This window comes from Oncorhynchus keta, chromosome 13 (assembly GCF_023373465.1).
Source record: "Oncorhynchus keta strain PuntledgeMale-10-30-2019 chromosome 13, Oket_V2, whole genome shotgun sequence".
In the NCBI taxonomy this organism is placed as follows: domain Eukaryota; kingdom Metazoa; phylum Chordata; class Actinopteri; order Salmoniformes; family Salmonidae; genus Oncorhynchus; species Oncorhynchus keta.
Window position 1 is genome coordinate 28,075,699 of NC_068433.1, and position 19,220 is coordinate 28,094,918.

Below are 19,220 nucleotides of genomic sequence, written 5' to 3' on the forward strand. Positions count from 1 at the left end.
GTTCTGTATATCTGGAGCCTTCACCATTAACCTGTGACTGTGTACCTTCATGTGGGCCATGAACTCAGCCACAATGGCCACCTTTTGGGAGTTGACTGCTGAGATCTGGGCCTTGGTCTCCTCCTCAGCCTTCTGTAGGTCAATGCCCCCCTGCTCCATCTGCCGAAGACTACACACGCACACAAGAGGAAATAGTGGGTGAGATGAGAAAACAACAGCAGACCACATGTAACCACGCCAGCCCAGGACTTCCACATTCAGCTTCTTCACCTGCGGGATTGGCTAAGACAAGCCACCCAACAGCTGATGAAACTGGGAGTATCTGTCTAATAAAACATAATTCTGAAACAATCATTCTGATTGGCTGGGCCTGGCTCCCAAGTGGGCCTATGCTCTCCCAGGCCTAGCCATGGCTGTGCACCTGCCAGTCATGTGAAATCCATACATTAGGGCCTTATTTATTTAAATTGACTGATTTCCTTATATGAACTGCAACTCAGTAAAATCATTGAAATTTGGACAGTTTGAATTTATATTTTTGTTCAGTATATTAAATGTTAGTAGCTTGGATGAAGGTGCCCAGAGTAAACTGCCTGCTACTCAGACCCAGAAGCTAAGATATGCATATTACTGTTTGAATGATGTCTGAGTATAACAGAACTCATATGGCAGGCAAAAACCTGAGAAAAAAATCCAACCAGGAAGTGGGAAATCTGAGGTTTGTAGGTTAGGTCTTTTCCTATCCAAGATAGTGTACATTTTGTCCGATTGCACTTCCTAAGGCTTCCACTATATGTCAACAGTCTTTAGAAACTTGTGTCAGGCTTCTACTGTGAAGAGGGAGCAAATAAGAGCTGTTTGACTAAGGGGTCTGGCAGAATGCCATGAGCTAAAAAAAACGAGTTAGCTGCGTTCCTTTTCATTTCTAAAGACAAAGGAATTGTCCAGTTGACACATTACTGAAGATTCGTTAAATACATCCTAAAGATTGATTCTATATATCGTTTGACATGTTTCTACGAACTGTAATATAACTCTTACTTTTCGTCTGGACTAAGCGTTTCTGCGCCTCATGAATTTGGATTTGTGAACTAAATGCTCAAACAAAAAGGAGGTATTTGGACACAAATGGACTTTATCGAACAAAACAAACATTTCATGTGGAACTGGGATTCCTGGGAGTGCATTCTGATGAAGACCAAAGTGAATATTTATAATGCTATTTCTGACTTCTGTTGACTCCACAACATGGCGGGTATCTGTATGGCTTGTTTTGGTGCCTGAGCGCTGTTCTCAGATTATTGCATAGTGTGCTTTTTCCGTAAAGCCGTTTTGAAATCTGACACAGCGGTTGCATTAAGGAGAAGTAGATCTTTAATTCCATGTATAACACTTGTCTTTTAATCAACATTTATGATGAGTATTTCTTTAAATTGATGTGGCTCTCTGCAAAAAAAATCAGATGTTTTGGAAGCAAAACATTACTGAACATAACACGCCAATGTAAACAGATTTTTGGATATTAAATATGAACTTTATCTAACAATACATACATATATTGTGTAACATGAAGTCCTAGGAGTGTCATCTGATGAAGATCAAAGGTTAGTGATTAATTCTCTCTATTTCTGCTTTTTGTGACTCCTCTCTTTGGTTGGAAAAATGGCTGTGTTTTTCTGTGACGAGCCTCTGACCTAACATAATCGCATGGTATGCTTTCGTCGTAAAGCCTTTTTGAAATTGGACACTGTGGTGGGATTAACAACAAGGCTACCTTTAAAATGGTGTATAACACTTGTATGTTTGAGGAATTTGAATGAGATTTTGAATTTGGCGCCTTGCACTTTCACTGGCTGTTGTCAAATCGATCCCGTAAATGGGATTTCATCCCATCCCTAAGAAGTTAATTAAATGTTACACCCCTCTCCCCCATACCCAAACAACCTACTATTTAGGACACAAGTATGGGTATTCGGACACGGCCTGTGTGTGTGCCACCCACCTGTCCTGCTTGGTACTGATCTTCTGTTCCAACTGTCTCTTTTTACCCTTCATCTCCGAGAGCCCCTTTTTCTGGGCCCGTAGCTCATTGTCACAGTGATCCAGCTTGGCAGTACGTTCCTGCATGGCGCTCATCTGGACATCAATGGCCTGCATGCTCTTTTCAGCAGTCTATGCATAGCCAAACGTTACACTTAATTTCCAAGCTGTAGTGCTATAATCAGTGCTTTGCTAAACATCTGGTTATTACTACAACATCACTGCAGGTTATGCATGTCAACTTACATCATTATGCATCTATGAGTGTCTGATATCTCTAAGGTATTAAGTCAAACTCTTGAAAAGTTCCTCTTTGATTTAAAAGGCCAAGTGTAGTTTATTGCTAGTGTAAAGGTGTCGTTTCAAATTCATCACTTATTGGTTTTTTTTTTATGCAAGTGGGGGAGGTGCTTGACAGGTGTCTCTGGCCTCACCCTGATCTGCTCCTCCAGCTGGCATTTCTCCTCGGCGTCCACTGCCATGGTGAGGTACTGGGAGGGCCGCACGGCAGAGTTACTGGTACTGGTCTTGCCTGAGTAAAAGGACTTCTTCAGGGAGTACTTCTCCTCAGCTGTGTAAAGCACCTTCAGGTAGGGCTCCTCAATCACCTGAGACATATGGTCGAAGGATTAGAGTTTGGATCAGCTTACTTTCGATTCCAATCTGTTCAGAAATTAAATAAGCTATGAAAATGAAGTAATTCATTGACATTTAGGACTCTCAATCCTCTCAGGCACTCTAGGGTATGGAACGTACCGTCTTGATCATGGCTTTGGTTTGGTCCGTTCCCACGGGAACATCGTGCACCTTGTACTGGTTGCAGAGGTAGCTCATAACCTCTTCTGGAGCATCAAAGAGCTCCCGCAGGTACGCAAAGAACCCAAAACGCCTACAGACAAGAAAAGACAAAAAGGGTTAGGTATAGGGTTGATATCTTTACATTCCATCTTGGGACAGTACAAGAAGACTATTCACTTCAGAGACTCGATGGGTCGGGAGGGAGCGCGGGTGGCGCAGGATTCCTCAGGAGCGAAGACTGAATTCACCCTCAGGTTCTGGCTGTCACGCACCTGAGGACAAATCCATCATCAGAACTCTTACTGATGCACTTATTTTAATTAGAGCCTATAACTATGGCCGGGTTAGGTGGGTCGCATTAAAAACCCAGAGTCCTATATCATAGCATAGTGCAATGACTGAGTATTACTTTTTCTATTCTTTACCAACAGGTCCGCCTCACCTCCATCATAAACTTCTCCATGTCTTCCCTCTTCTGGAAGACAAAGGCTCGCAGGTCATTGAATGGAATGTGGTTCTCCACGTACTTAGCATGGTTAGGGTTGCGGACACTAATCTGAAAAGAGCAGAACATTTCTTTCAAAGGCTACATATGGGCTTTCAAATTATGTTTACATATCAGCCATACATGCTGTTCTTCAAACCAAGTTGTCTTTTCATTAAAATAAAAAAATAAAAAGAGCAACAGGAATTGAGCCCCACATTGGAGGTGTCATAATACCCTTAAAACAATGCAGTCAAATGGGGAATGGTTCCAATCATTTTTCACCTAGGGAATTTTAAAAGAAATGTAGCCAATGTATTAATTACTACATTTAGCCAACAAACACTTCATCTAGAGATTCTTATAGTTGCCTCGATTCGGCAGGCTTGTCCAGCTCATCATGGCATGAGACACATTAGCATTTCATTTTCGTGGGGTGTAAATATTGGTGAATATATTGATTAGGACAAGTCCCCTTGGCCTAGAGAGATTTCCAGTTTTCAAAACATCACACCAGGCTAAGCCTGCATGAAACACAGGCCTTATTTTAAGTGTTTCTAAAATACCCTATGGGAAAGATTTTATTGTGGAAAAACAATTGGAACCATTTCCTTGGACTGCTAGGTTTAATGGGTATTATGACTCATACTGTGGTACTCTACTGTGGCCATTTTAGGATATTGGGGTGTAGAATGAAGCGTTAGTTGATAACATATCAAAGAAAACTTCAAAGTTTAGATAGGCCTCCACGAAACAGCAAACAAAGAAAAGTAGGAGGGGTGCTTGACAATGACACTTCAAAGTATATGGAGAAAATTAGGCCCATATAGCCTTAACAATCCCTGTAGCGTGCCCTCACCACTAGCATCATAGGTTCGTAGACATTGCCACTGAAGATGTGTTTGTTCTGCCTCAGCCACTGGACGGCAGCGTAGGTATCCTTGGAGCGCCCTCTCAGCTTCTCCTCCTTGATTTTCATCATGTCATCCAGACTCCTCAGCCTGTTCTTCAACACTACAGGAAACAAGAAGAGTTACACCAAGTCAAATGGTACATGTAACGCTCCACCATGGTTAAAATGGTGCAGTGAGCCTCTGTGCCAAGACAGTTTGAGACCCAGAACTCCCCAGACCCTGTGTGTGTGTGTGTGTGTGTCTTACGTCTACACTCTCCGTTCAAGTTGTCCTTCTCCCTACGCATGTCGGCCTTTTCTCCCTCCATCTTTGCTTTCTCTTCCTGGATGCGCCTCAGCTCCGCATTCACTGCATTGATCCGTGGCGTCACGTCTGATTGGTCGCCTACGTTGGCCAGCTCCGCCCTCAAGTCATCAATCATGCGCCGGGTGTTGCTGATTCGCTTCTGCCGGTCCGCTGCCTCTGTCTGCTTCAGGCTGAAGGCCTGCTTGATATCCTCAATCTAGAGGGATAGGGGAGGATCAAACTTATTTAAAACATCATTCTATTTCCATTGGTATCAATAAGGCAGAAATAGATAAAAATGTGTTAAAAAAAAAAGAAGAAGTGCCAGACCTCTCTGTGCTTCCGGTCCAGCTGGTCCTGTTTCTGTTTACACTTCTGAGAGGCCTCCCTGATGCTGACCGTCTGGAACACAACAAGGATGCATCACCAGCACCAGTCTAAATTTAACTAGGCAAGACAGTTAAGAACACATTTTTTACAATGACAACCCACTGTTCCCTGGTAGGCTAAATGCTTTGTTCAGGGGCAAGACATTTTTACCTTGTCAGCTCAGGGACTCGATCCAGCAACCTTTAGGTTACTGGCCCAACACTAACCACTAGGCTACCTGCCACCCCACTGTGTTGTCTTTGGGCTAGACAACACAGTGGTTCCCAAATGTCTTTGCAGTATCACCCACCAAGTAAATAAAACACATGCTTTCCCCAAGGCCCAGTCTCAAAAGGCATAAGCTGCGAGCCTGGAGCTAAATGGACCTCCCTCTCCCTCCATCCAGCCCAGCTACAAAGCCCAGGGAGCCAGTCTCTGACCTTGTCCTTCATCTGGTTCTCGATGGGCCTCAGCTGACTGTCGATGTGCTGGATTTTCTTTAGCATGGGGGCCTGGGACTCCCTCACGGTTTTCAGCTGCTTCTTGGCGTCCTCCCTTGATTTCTTCACCCCCTCCAGCTCCTTACGGGCAGTCTCATACTCCTGGAAAGAACAGAGGGTTGTCAAAGATTGTTAACATGAATGCTGGCATAACATACTTACATATTCATTTTGTTTTTAAATGGAGGAGTATCTATCCATGTCCAGGCTCTTTTAACAAGCTATAAATGACTATAGGGTTGTATTCGTAAGTGCACACTGTAGCAAAATGTTCTGCAATAAACCGTTTCCCCCACATTGTAAAGCACAGGCCTTAAACTTATTCCACGGAGGGCCGAGTGTCTGCAGGTTTTCGCTCCTCCCTTGTACTTGATCGATGAACTAAGGTCACTAATTAGTAAGGAACTCCCCTAACCTGTTGGTCTAGGGTTTAATTGAAAGCAAAAAACTAAAACCTGCAGACACTAGGCCCTACATGGAATGGGTTTGATACCCCTGTTGTAGAGTGAATAAACTGTTTACGTTGGTGTGAACTAATAAATATGACCCAGGTGTCACATCTCTCTATGACCACTCACCACCCAGGGTTTCTTCTTCTCCAGCATCTTTATGTTGTCCAGGTGTCTCTTCTTCTCGTAGTAGCGCTCCACGTCGTGCTTGTTCCGTTCGTTCCTCTGCTTGAACTTCTCCAGGGCGCTGGCCTTCTCCTTGCACACATTCTACCAAACAAAACAGCTTACTGTAGAACTTACTCTCCCTGAGCCATTAACACTGCAGCAAAAGCTTCTTTATAAAAGAAAAAACAACTAATCTTCATTTATCCAGAGCTCGAACTAAAACTGTTCTCACCTCCAGTTCCCTCTCTTTGGTGCGGAAGGTTTTGAGCTCGCAGTGGAACTCATACATCTCTGGAGGTCCCACTGACTTCTCTGTGGCCTCTAGCAGCTCAATCTTGGTCATCTTGGCAAACTCACCCACCTTCTCCTGCAAAGTCACAGGGCACAAACGGTGGTCAGAGAATTTGAAGTTTGACATGAGTGGATCGAGTAAGAAAAAAAAAACAAGTAAATGAGCAAGAAAGACAACCTCCAAGTTTACACTCACCTGTGGCAGAAACTGGCAGAGGTTGCTCACTTGGATCTGTAGAGCCTTCACCTCCTCCTCCACAGTCTTCTGGCTGGAGTGTTTCCCATTAAGCAACCACGTCGACTGGTTATTCTCCACATGGATCTCTCTATTGATCACCAGGTTCCCCTTGGCCTTGTGCCTGAAAACACAGGTAGGGTTCCCTCAATGTTATTATATAAAGACAGAGGGAATCCATGTTGGCATTTCTGAATAATCTAAAACAAACTTACAGTACAATCTCAACCGATCCTTTGTTGCACCCACGCTTCACATACAGCCCAACCTAGTCAGAATATATCCAAGTTAAAATAAAATCTCTCCAATAAAATTTTTAAAAATAAATAAAAATACAAGTCAAGTGTCATATATGCAATAATGAAAAATCATTCAAAGTAAAGTTTGACAACATATCCTAAGTGTAGCTAGCTAGGATAGTTAATAATAAATAGCCAACTACCTTGTCCCCTCTGCCCAGGATGGCAGTCTTTCCTGCCAGACCCAGACATATGGCACAGACAATACTGGACTTGCCAGTTCCATTGGCCCCCACAATCATGTTTAGGTTTGGTCCAGGGTGAACTATGGAGTGGTCATAGGTCCTGTGGGGGAAGTAGAGGGGAGTGTCAGCTTAACTTAAGTACAGCAACTTTATTAGCCAATGTTAGCACATTCAGTTAGCAGAGTAGGGCCGACTCCATTTAGTTGACTGGTCGATATCGCGGTTGACCAACAGCATTTCTTTAGTCGAGCAGTCGCAATATTTCGCACCGGTCTCAGTGGATTAACCTATTGCGGAGGCCACGGGGATGGCACAGTCCACCACTAAGATACAGAAATTGTATATATAAATGTAAAGATAATGGTACAACACTAATCAAGCAGACATTATTTTATAGCAAATAAGCTCTCACATTGGATATGGTCACTGTAGAATTGGCACCTTTCCCTATGTTGCTATGTGCATAATAGCAAAGTTAACCAGCATATTGGGATTGAGAACAATGGGGTAGTGCAACAGCAGCAGAGACGAGGAAACCAACTTAATTAGGTCTATAATCAATAGCAAAACTCTTATTAATGTGCCTGGCTTTATAAAATCATCCATATACAGTACCAGTCAAAAGTAGACACCTACTGATTCAAGGGTATTTATTTATTTTTGCACACTCTTCGCATTCCCTCAACCAGCTTCACCTGGAATGCTTTTCCAACAGTCTTGGAGTTCCCAAATATGCTGAGCACTTGTTGGCTGCTTTTCCTTCACTCTGTGGTCCAACTCATCCCAAACCATCTCAATTGGGTTGTAGTCAGGTGATTGTGGAGGCCAAGTCATCTGATGCAGCACTACATCACTCTTCTTGGTCAAATAACCCTTACACAGCCTGGAGGTGTGTCTTGGGTTATTGTCCTGTTGAAAAACAAATGATAGTGGGAATGAGCGCAAACCAGATGGGATGGCGTATCGCTGCAGAATGCTGTGGTAGCCATGCTGGTTAAGTGTGCCGTGGCAGCCAGTTTCATCATAGCTTTTGATGGTTTTTGCGACTGCACTTGAAGAAGCGTTCCAAGTTCTTGACATTTTCCGGATTGACTGACCTTTAAGTAATGATGGACTGTCATTTCTCTTTGCTTATTTGAGCTGCTCTTGACATAACATGGACTTGGTATTTTACCAAATAGGGCTTTCTTCTGTATACCAACCCTACCTTGTCACAACACTACTGATTGGCTCAAACACATTAAGGAAAGAAATTCCACAAATTAACAAACACCTGTTAATTGAAACGGATTCCAAGTGACTACCTCATGAAGCTGGTTGATAGAATGCCAAGAGTGTGCAAAGCTGTCATCAAGGCAAAGGGTGCAAAGCTGTCATCAAGGCAAAGGGTGAAGAATCTCAAATATAAAATATTTTATTTGTTTAGCAATTTTTTGGTTACTACCTGATTCCATGTGTGTTATTTCATAGTTTTGATGTCTTCACTATTATTCTACAATGTTGAAAGTAGTAAAAATGAAAAACACGAATGAGTAGGTGTCCAAACTTTTGACTGGTACTGCATCTACAGGAATAAGACAGATCTTGCTTTGGGTGCCTGTTGAATAACCTTTTCTTAAGCTCATTATTACAATTATGATCGTGATTATAATAAGTAATGTTATCATCAGTAGGCTTTGTATTGTAGCCTTGTATAACCACTAAGAGCGCAACCGGTTTAGTCTTAAGCCTATATTTCAATATATATATAAGCTACTATATCAATAAATAATTTGTTCATGCCATCACACAGCATACGACACATTCATGCTTTGAAATGCAATCAAGCGTTTTATTTTTTTAAACTAAAGGTAACTTTGAATAATTAGCCTAAACAAATAAACTGCAATTCACAAATGCATGCAACCGTTTTTAGTCTGCTGTAATAAAGGATTTTTATATATTTTCCCCCCGTTAGAACAGACTCCCTGGTACACTTATTTGGTGTTGTTTACTGTTCCAAATGGTCCCCCCCAAAATTATACTGTAATCTAACAGCAACTGTTTGGCACACAATACTCTCCTTTTTCTTGGTTTCCGGTAGTTTCCGCAACTAAGGCAAATGTCTTCTACAGATCTGACTTGTCCTTTTCCTCTTGAGCAACCAGTAAACATTTGCCAGTTTCAAGTTTCCACATCCGCCGTATCCATTTTGCTGTCATTTGTTACTGTCTTCTGAGTTTGTTATAACCAATTTATTGATGTGATTATGATAGGCTATAGGTCAGGCCCTATTGGTCACATGCATGGGATGCTCACATGTTTCATGTAAAGAGAGCAAGGGCTGGGAAGGTTTTCCTAAACAAAATAGGGATTTCAGTATGAGAACTTTAGAAATAAGAAACTAAATGGCTGAAATTCTGTTGATTCAGCACGGGCAATAAACACTTGCTGTGGTGTGGTGCCTTTTCATTGCAGTAGGGAGGAGAGAACTTGCACCAGTCCAACAGGCACGTGCTGTCATTTATTTTAAACACAGTGTAACCATCGGGTTCTTTAGTCATTTTTGTGTCAAACAGCGTGCTTAAAGCATCAGACAAGCTCAGTGCATCTGTAGTTGATTTTATTCAAACTATATATGGAGAATAAGGTTAAACATTTTGACCAATCGATTGGTCGAAAGAACAGGACACCTCACAACCAAGATTTTTAACTAGCCTTGGCTACAATAAAACAACCTCTGTCGGACACATGCAAATTCAGCAACATTTAGCTACATAGCTAGATGGTTACAAGACTCGGTCACAGATTATTTATTATAATCTTGGACTCGGTTGTCCATGTCCAAGCAGGCGTCTCTGCAAAACAGCAACATCTCACAGCTAGCTACCGTAATTGCTGGACTATTATGCGCACCTGAATATAAACCGCACCCACTGAATTATTCAAAAGTGTATTTTGTACATAAATAAGCCGCACATGTCTATAAGCCGCAGGTGCCTACCGGTACATTGAAACAAATGAACTTGGTCACTATCTTCCTCCTCCTGTGCACTGAAACCACTGAAGTCATCTCCTTCGGTGTCGGAGTTGAATAGCCTCAGAATTGCTTCATCCGATGTTGGATCGTTTTCATTGTCGCTCTCGTCACTTTCATCCGGAGGCAAATACCCCGCTGAGCTCATGCTGCCCCTTCAACACGCAGCAGACCAGCCTTTTGAAACCCGTTGATGATAGTGGATTTTTTGACAATGCTCCACGCTGTCAAGACCCACTGGCAGACTTGACCATAAGTTGCTCTTCGCATGCAGCCCGTTTTAGTGAAGGATTTCTCCCCACTTGTCATCCAAGCCACCCACTGAACAAGGAGCGCCACCTTAAATGCACGATTTACACTGATGTCGAGTGGCTGCAAATACTTTGGGCCATCTGCTTTTCTTCCCTCTGAAAGCTTTTCTTGTCTTTTTGCACTGGGTCAGTTCCTCACGCTGCTGTTTCCAACGTCTTATCATCGACTCATTAACCTGTTACTCCTACCCCCTACTTTTTCGAACATTCTGTTAAAAATCGCGCAACATTTCAGCGCCCAGGAATATAGTATTTGCATATGATTAGTATGTGTGGATAGAAAACACTCAGGCATTTATAAAACTGGTTAAATCACGGCTGTGACTATAACAGAACGTGCGTTTCATCGAAAAGTGCAGGAAAAACTGATCACTGAAAATGGAAAAATATATCCATGCGCGACTTGAACCCATTGATAAAGGTGAACCACATTTAATGGGGCTGAGGTTGCAATACCTACAGCTTCCACACGATGTCTAGAGTCTTGTCATTTGCCTACTATTTGTTTCTTGGTCAAACAGACGCAAGGCAGCGCAGTTCTTCTGGTCTCCGACCGGATATTTTGGTTGAGATTTACCCGGACATTATTTCCAGACGGACAGCTAAAGAATATACATCGCCTCGTGATCAATTTGGTCGCTTATTAACGTGTACTAATACCTAAAGTTGAATTACAAAAGTATTTAAGTGTTTTGTGAAAGTTCATCGTCGACTTTTTTAATTAAAAAAAATGACGTTACGTTATAAGACGCCATTTTTTCCCGTTTATCACACAGTCTTCATAGATCGATATCTAGGCTATATATGGACCGATTTAATCGAAAAAAAGACCCAATAGTGATTATGGGACATCTAGGAGTGCCAACAAAGAAGATGGTCAAAGGTAATGAATGTTTTATATTTTATTTGTGCGGTTTGTGTAGCGACGACTATGCAAATTATTTTGTTTACGTCCCCTGCGGGTCTTTTGGGGTGTTACATGCTATCAGATAATAGCTTCTCATGCTTTCGCCGAAAAGCATTTTAAAAATCTGACTTGTTGCCTGGATTCACAACGAGTGTAGCTTTAATTCAATACCCTGCATGTGTATTTTAATGAACGTTTGAGTTTTAACTAGTACTATTATCATTTAGCGTATCGCATTTGCATTTCCAGATGTCTAGATGGGACGCCTGCATGTCAGGTAGGAGCAAGAGGTTAAGGCCAAGCTCCCGTGCAGCAGCTCTATTTCCTTTTCCAACAGCCAGATCGATCGCCTTCAACTTGAAAGCTGCATCATATGCATTTCTCTGTGTCTTTGCCGTGATGAGGGTGACAAAATTACTACCGTAATCAGAATGATGGGAAGTTTGAGCGTGCTCGATTTACGTCACATTATGTGACGGTGCTCAGTTTTTTGGCGGCATGAATCTTGTGAAAGCGGGAAAAATCCATAAATTAGCCGCGTCACTGTATAAACCGCGAGGTTCAAAGCATGGGAATAAAGTAGCGGCTTATAGTCCGGAAATTACGGTAGTCTGATTAATCAGGCTGCAATATATAACGAATGTCTGCAAAATCGTGTATATGTTCCTTACAAGTCCGAACGTTGAATAAGCTGCTCGAAATTAGACAAAACATCAACAGGAAACTATTGTTTACCCGACTTTAGAGAGCCAGTAGTTCTGCACAAAGGTAAAGTTATATTGGATATACGTCAAGGGTTTCCAGATGTCACTACAACATCGGTCTGTGCTAACAGGTTTGTGGTGTCAGTCTTCCGTTTACACAGTCACAGGCAGATAGCTAAAGTGAGAATAGGAATTGGTCTGAAGCCAAGAAAAGGAAATTCACGATGTCATGACTGTCCAGTGAGGATCCAAATAGATCAGATCTGCAATAAGTAACTTCAACCAGACCCCCTCACCCACGGGGACCATTCTACTACTCTTTCCAAACCATCGTATTTCCGCTACTCTCATCAGCCCACTGGGAACCATCGCCACGGCTGGCTTGCCTACTTTCAAAAGAAGCTTCAGGAGCAAATGGAAGTAGAATGAACTAGTTCTGTTCAGGACTACACGACAAATCACCGGTACCGGACAACTGCAGAGGAAAACAGTAGAAGATGGGTGGGGACCCCTTTTGGACAATCAAGAGCCTTACAAGCATGAAGCGAAAAGGCCCGGTTCAGAGAGGTGGCACGGTTCAGAGATACACAGCGAACCAAGGCATTTTCACGTAAATACATTCATGATTTCTTACTCCAAGCGGGCGGCGGTTTGTGTGTAAAGTAAAGGAGTGCTGTAAGTGAGAGTAGTTTCTAAAATGTACCAACGTTAAGTGTCTCGCCCTCTGTCTTTTGTAACAAGCAGCCATATTGTTATCAGTCCGCTAGGGACCTGTTAACGTATTAAGTGTGTAGGTTAATCTTGTTTCCATTTAGTTAGCTAATAAATAAATAAATAAACAAACCAATGTGTAGTACTGAATCGTAAGGCTACGTTTTTTTACAGATGCAAGGAGGTTACGACAGTTCAGAATGATATGAATCATGGTTAAGATTAATAAGTTGACTGTTTATAGATGTGATAGGTAAAATACCTTTTAAAGTTTAATAATTCGGGAGATGGTAACTAAAGATCCGCTCTCGTGTTGCCCTAGATTCTAATGAGGTAATTTTTTACCTGATTAATTAAAAAATAAAAGGGTAACAATTAAACCTAGTTGATTAGATAAGTCTTCAGATTAAGGTTAAGTAACAATGAGCACCACCATGCCAATTCCACCCATATTATACCAAGACTTTCCAGCACACAGCTTTGACCTACTACAGTAGCTATGTTGGTATTGGACTTCTAACTATGTGTAGTTGCTTAGGATTCAAACCCTTCTCAAAACAGCCTAATTCATACTCTTCAGAGGAATAATTAATCAGTAAGGCCCGAGGAGGTGTGGTATATGGCCAGTATACCAAGCCTGATTTGATTGTTTTTAAAAAGCAGTTGTGTACTGTTCACGTGAACGGGGCATGTTGAATCCCACCGAATCAATCCTGGATGCTCACGTTGCAAAAAGCAAAGGAAAAAAGGAGGAGGAGCTGAAGAACTGGAAAAGCCTCCTGCTTGATTTAAGTCTCATGTATGGGAGCATTTTGGCTTCCCTGTCAAACGGGTGGTAGACAACACCATTAGGGTGTGTAGGCATTGCACCACAAGAAAGCCGTATAAATCATGGAAATACATCGAGCATGGACACCCATTTAAAGCATCATCACCCCGTTGTATCAGTGACGGGAGGCAACTCCGCCAAGAGACAACTTCTCACCGCGGAATTTAAGAAGCCCTTTGCTGCAAAATCAGACCGGACTAAAGCCATCTCCAAATCTATTGGGATGTTTATCGCTGCAGACATGAGGCAATACTCTGTTGTGGAAAACAAAGGGTTTAAAAATATGGTGAAAGTGCTGAGACACGCTAGGAAATCCCATTGCACACCCACTTCAGTATGAAGATCATGCCAGATCTTTATGAACAGAAAATTATCCAAATTGAGCACTGAAACTGCACCACCGTCTGTGTCCATGATCCTAACCTCTGAAAACAAGGATTCTACAATCCATGGGCCCAAGTGAGGAAGACAGCACCAACACTAGAGATGTCAAGGCTGCCATTAGAGAGGACCTGAACCCCAGATAACCCCCTAACGTGCAGGACTACCTTCATAGATCACCTGCACTGGATCCAAGGTTCAAGTCCCCGTCTCACCTAGACCCTGCCCTACACCAGAGGACATACAGTGATCGCACCACTGAGATTGTGGCCACTGAGGTAAAAAAAAATACATGTGAATTACTTAATAAATATACTGCAGTCTAATCTTAGTCCATGCTATTGCTATTAGAATCATCCATTTTTTATTTGGAATAAGAATGGCTTTTTATTAAATGTTATTGGCACAATTATAGTTCTATGAAATATGACAATAAATAAATAATATCCACAAAATAATTTGGCCATGAAGGGGCTTTTCGGGGAGACCTCTGCGAACAAGGACACAGGCAAGACGTTTGCCAACACCATCAAAGATGCAGAGGCATCCTATAAGGCAGCAAGCGGCATTCCAGTGGATGGTGATCCACTGGCATGGTGGAAAGCAATGAGTAAATACCCTTACATTACCATGATGGCAAGACGCTACCTGGCACTTCAGATACTTGCGAGAGGGCAGAGGACATAGTGACTGCAAAGGGACTCTACACTCTCCCCAGACAATGTAGACATCCTCATCTTTTTGAAAAATAATTTGAAGTTATAAGCTCAGGTCTGCTTTGCTTACTTTACTTTAAAAAAAAAAAATTTGAATGATGTTGACAGGCAATTTTTTCATTCATTATTGTTCGGAAGAAGGTATCGTGCCTCATATTGCACTTTAATTTAACAATTGAGTATTGAATATTTTATTTTAAGTATTTACTTAAACACTTAAAGAACACTTAACGCAAGGAACTTAAGTAATAATTGGAATGCAAAAGTTGTCTCCCCCAGTTTTTTGCTGATCCGAAAAAATTATCCGATCGTTGACTCAAAACCGGGATCCGATCCTTAACAAGTTCTGTGATCCGTTACACCACTAGTTACCACCCATACTACAGAGTTCCAAGCTTTCTCTGGAAGCAACAACAGCACAAGAACTGTTCGTTGGGAGATTCATGAAATGGGTTTCCATTGCAGAGCAGCCGCACACAAGCCTAAGACCAACATGCGGAATGCTAAGCTTCGGCTGGAGTGGTGTAAAGCTCACCGCCATTGGACTCTGGAGCAGTGGAAACACATTCTTTAGCATGAGGAATCACTCTTAACCATCTGGCAGTCCAAAGGACTAATCTGGGTTTGGTGGATATCAGGAGAACGCTACCTGCCCCAATGCATAGTGCCAACTGTAAAGTTTGGTGGAGGAGGAATAATGATCGAAGACTGTTTTTCATGGTTCGGTATAGACCCATTAGTTCCAGTGAAGTGAAATCTTAACGCTACAGCATACAATGACATTATAGACAATTCTGTGCTTCCAACTGTGGCAACAGTTTGGGGAAGGCCCTTTCCTGTTTCAACATGACAATGTCCCTAATCACCCAACCTCACTAATGCTTGTGGCTGAATGGAAGCAAGTCCAAGCAGCAATGTTCCAACATCCAGTAGAAAGAAGACTGTTATAGCAGCAGGGGTGGGGGGCCAACTCCATATGATTGCCCATGATTTTAGAATAAGATGTCCGATGAGCAGGTGTCCACATACACTACGTGACCAAAAGTACACACACACCACACACACACACACAGCACATTCAGAAAGTATTCACACATTTTGTTGTGTTCAACCAATTTCAAATGTAGATTTAGTGTCACTGGCCTACACACAAAACCCCATAATGTCAAAGTGGAATTGTTAATGAATTAAAAACTAAATGTTGAGTCAATAAGTATTCAACCCCTTTTATGGCAAGCCTAAATAAGTTCAGGAATGAAAATGTGCTTAACAAGTCACACAAGTGTGTGAAATAATAGTGCTTCACATGAATGACTACCTCATCTCTGTACCACAAAGACAAATATCTGTAAGGTCCCTCCGCCGAGCAGTGAATTACAAACACAGATTAAACCAAAGACCAGGAAGGTTTTCCAAAGCATCGTAAGGAAGGGCACCTATTGGTAGACGGGTAAAATAAATATAAAAGCAGACATTGAATATCCCTTTGAGCATGGTAAAGTTATTAATTACACTTTGGATGGTGTATCAATACACCCAGTCACTACAAAGATACAGGCATCGTTCCTAACTCAGTTGCCAGAGAGGAAGGAAACTGTTCAGGGATTTCACTACGAGATCAATGGTGGCTTTAAAACAGTTACAGAGTTCAATGGATGTGATAGAACAACACTGAGGATGGCTCAACATTGTAGCTACGCCACAATACTAACCTAAATGGCAGAGTGAAAAGAGAAGCCGGTAAAATGTTTTATTTTTTTATCCAAAACATGCATCCAGTTTGCAACGTAGTTTAACTCAAATAGATATGTTGGTAGTCAAAGAAAATACAGGTTGTATATCACAGCTGGCCTGGTACATTGTTTACTGCCTCCATTCGGGATGCATCATTTCAGATTTCAGTGTCAATGACTCGATATTTTGGACAACAACTGATAAATATAACTAAGGCTGGGAATGTCAATACAATCAAACTAGCAAGGGTAATGATCACAAGTCAGTCATAACATTGCTAATAGGCTAGCGTATCCATTTATGTAGCAAGCTAAAAACACAGATCCTAACGCTAGCTAGATAGCTAGCTGTTACAAGGATGTCATGTAATTGGAGGAGTGGAGTGAGTGACAGAATCCCCCCCCCCCTCATTTTTTTGGTGGCTAAACACAGCTAGATGCAGGAGTCATTTGGTTAGCAAGCAAGAACATTACCCAGTTAGCATATCTCTTGCCTTCACAAATTCACTCTGGCTATCTACTCCGATTTCAGAGCACTCGTCATTGTGCCAGGGCGCAGAATAACTGATGAATTTACAAACGTGCAACACCCGCTGAATATTACTGGTGTTAGTAAACGTAGGCACAAAAAGAAGTTAGTCATGAATGCCCTAGATAAGTTGTAAACAGCCTAGCTAACAAGGTCTCCTAGGGAATGTAAAATGGTCAGAGTGAGGGGTTAGCTCATTTATGTTTGGAAGTGGCTAGCTTCAACTTTAACCAGTCAGCTTCGTTGGTTGGGACAAGGATGCATTGGTAGGCAAGCTGCAGGACGAGTAGGCTAGAATTCCCCTCCGTTTATCAGTGAAATTTTGATGGCCAACTAGCTGCAAAAGATGTAGAAGTTTCTCTAATGTTCCTTCATGAGATTTAATCATCACATCTTGCTCTGGCTAGCATTAGTTGCTTATCTTGTTGATGTGCATAAATAAGGGAGAGCCTACCTTTTCATGGTTGTTTGATCAATAGGACTAAAGTTCAAATGTAAGAGGACTCCCGTGGTATTGATAGAAATCCATTGAGGTGTAGTTTGGCGAATTCTTTCTAATGATCTAAAGTCACAACTGCCTGTAAACACACAGTCCACTTGAAAGTGAATGATGGCAGGCCTGTGTGGCAAATAGCTTGTTTGCATAAAGGCCTACTGCAGCTCTGATCTGACTGGTCCTGGTCAAGACAGACATTTGGATTTATGGCAGTGTCTATTAATTGGCCAAACTCAAGGTCACTTTCCCACTCTATATTGCTATAGAATTTTCACCAATGCCTTAGTATACATATTTACCAAACATTCAAAAAATGTATGAAAATGACTATGTCGCTTTTTAAAGTGTAATATTCTTCCTGGGGGACTATATGAAGAGATTTTAAGATTAATAACTGCAAAACGCTGTCAGTTTACCTGAGGTAAACATTCAAGGTTTATGTGGGTAAATCTAATTGCTAACCATAGCGAAACCGGCATTAGCGAAACAGAACAATTTGCGCGGAATATTATTTTCGGAATGAGTGTTGGTGCCACCGTGCTCAATATAACTAAGTAGTTGTTGACAGGATGAACAATATAATAAAATAAGGCCTGCTTTTTCGCGATTACTTCGAAACTACGGCAAGCAGTTGGAACATACGGCAATATTATGAAACTGGGCTCCATGGCCGATGCAATTAACTAGTATAAAAAAAAAAAGCTTTGTTAAAAATGTCATGTGGCCAGCCTACTCTAGTCTCCTTTTAATCGGACGTCTAGAATTTGAGCTAGGAAGGCGCAACAAATACCCGATTTAAACATGTAACTGTTAACGACCCTGTTAAAATCCGGTATGAGGTTCTCGGTAATGGACGGCTCATGGCGAAAAAGTGTGTTGTGTCACAAGTTGATTTACGAATGTATCGATATTGGTGTCATATCGGTTTAGATAGAATATTAACGTTAGAGATGTGAATTCGACAACACCATCGTCGCGTCAAACAGGTTGTCAAATATCTTCCGACCTATTTTCCGTAAACAGGAGCTTTAACATGGAAATATTGCCGTGTCGGAACCCTAACCCTGTAATGTTAAACGGTGTATAGTAACTTGGGGGTGATTTCTCGACGATATGACACATACGTCCCCGATGTTTACAAAACCACACCGCAAGCAATGCATGTCAACGCGTTTAATTAGCGCAGGCGTCGGGGCTCTACGACTCTCACCGCCAGAAGATACGAGTCAATTGGCGCTAAAGGTAACGTTAGTTAGTAGCCCCATTCATAGACGCTGCTATATGCTATCTAACGTTAGGTAAATTGCTATCACGCCGTAATAGCTAGCTATCTTTTTTCTAGCTAGCGTGTTTGGAAACATGTTACAGTTGAGTTGACTTACAGGAAGTTTTGCATTGTGATGCGAATTATGGATCCTTCGACAAATCCAGACACCTGGCCATCTCCAACGGTACCAGAGGACGAACCTGCTCCATTATTTGAAGGTTGTGTGTTCGTTACGTTACTTATTCGTTTTTTCTTGCCTGCAGAAGCCATGATGCTGACTTAAAACTTCGAAGATGTGCTAGTAGTCTTTCAGTGGAATTCGCGCGCCCAGTATGGACGGTTGTCGATTGATGATTGGAGAAGGTGGGTCACGTGTAGCGTAGTTCACCAACAACACAACATGCAGCTCATGTCCACTAGGTGTCAGTAACGCCCTATGTTTCATGCCTACAGCAAAGAGAGTTTATTACAGTAATGAAGAATCTGTCTGCCAGATAGTGTGAGACAGAATACAGTAAGAGGTGCACCAATACCAATTATTCTTAAAATATTTTCTGGAACTATAGCTAATATGTGCCAATACTCCTGTAGACCTTTAAAAAT

At 41.9% G+C, this 19,220-nt stretch overlaps 2 protein-coding genes across 2 annotated transcripts in view; one reads left to right on the forward strand and one right to left on the reverse strand.

Annotated features, from left to right (window-relative positions):
• Positions 1-18,971, reverse strand: part of smc5 (structural maintenance of chromosomes 5) — a 34,258-nt gene extending 15,287 nt beyond the window's left edge. The window contains exons 1-16 of the mRNA XM_035775940.2: positions 18,733-18,971; positions 6,976-7,117; positions 6,749-6,801; positions 6,495-6,657; positions 6,240-6,374; positions 5,969-6,109; positions 5,331-5,492; positions 4,852-4,923; positions 4,483-4,738; positions 4,182-4,336; positions 3,281-3,394; positions 3,016-3,110; positions 2,797-2,929; positions 2,475-2,648; positions 2,003-2,172; positions 46-169 (exon numbers count right to left, since the gene is read on the reverse strand). Coding sequence (XP_035631833.1) covers positions 46-169; positions 2,003-2,172; positions 2,475-2,648; positions 2,797-2,929; positions 3,016-3,110; positions 3,281-3,394; positions 4,182-4,336; positions 4,483-4,738; positions 4,852-4,923; positions 5,331-5,492; positions 5,969-6,109; positions 6,240-6,374; positions 6,495-6,657; positions 6,749-6,801; positions 6,976-7,117; positions 18,733-18,887 — 2,244 coding nt within the window. The 5' untranslated portion in view covers positions 18,888-18,971. The remainder of the gene's footprint in view (positions 1-45; positions 170-2,002; positions 2,173-2,474; positions 2,649-2,796; positions 2,930-3,015; positions 3,111-3,280; positions 3,395-4,181; positions 4,337-4,482; positions 4,739-4,851; positions 4,924-5,330; positions 5,493-5,968; positions 6,110-6,239; positions 6,375-6,494; positions 6,658-6,748; positions 6,802-6,975; positions 7,118-18,732) is intronic.
• The window catches only part of LOC127906866 (uncharacterized), a 233,884-nt gene that overhangs the window by 80,505 nt on the left and 134,159 nt on the right, over positions 1-19,220 (forward strand). The window lies entirely within an intron of this gene.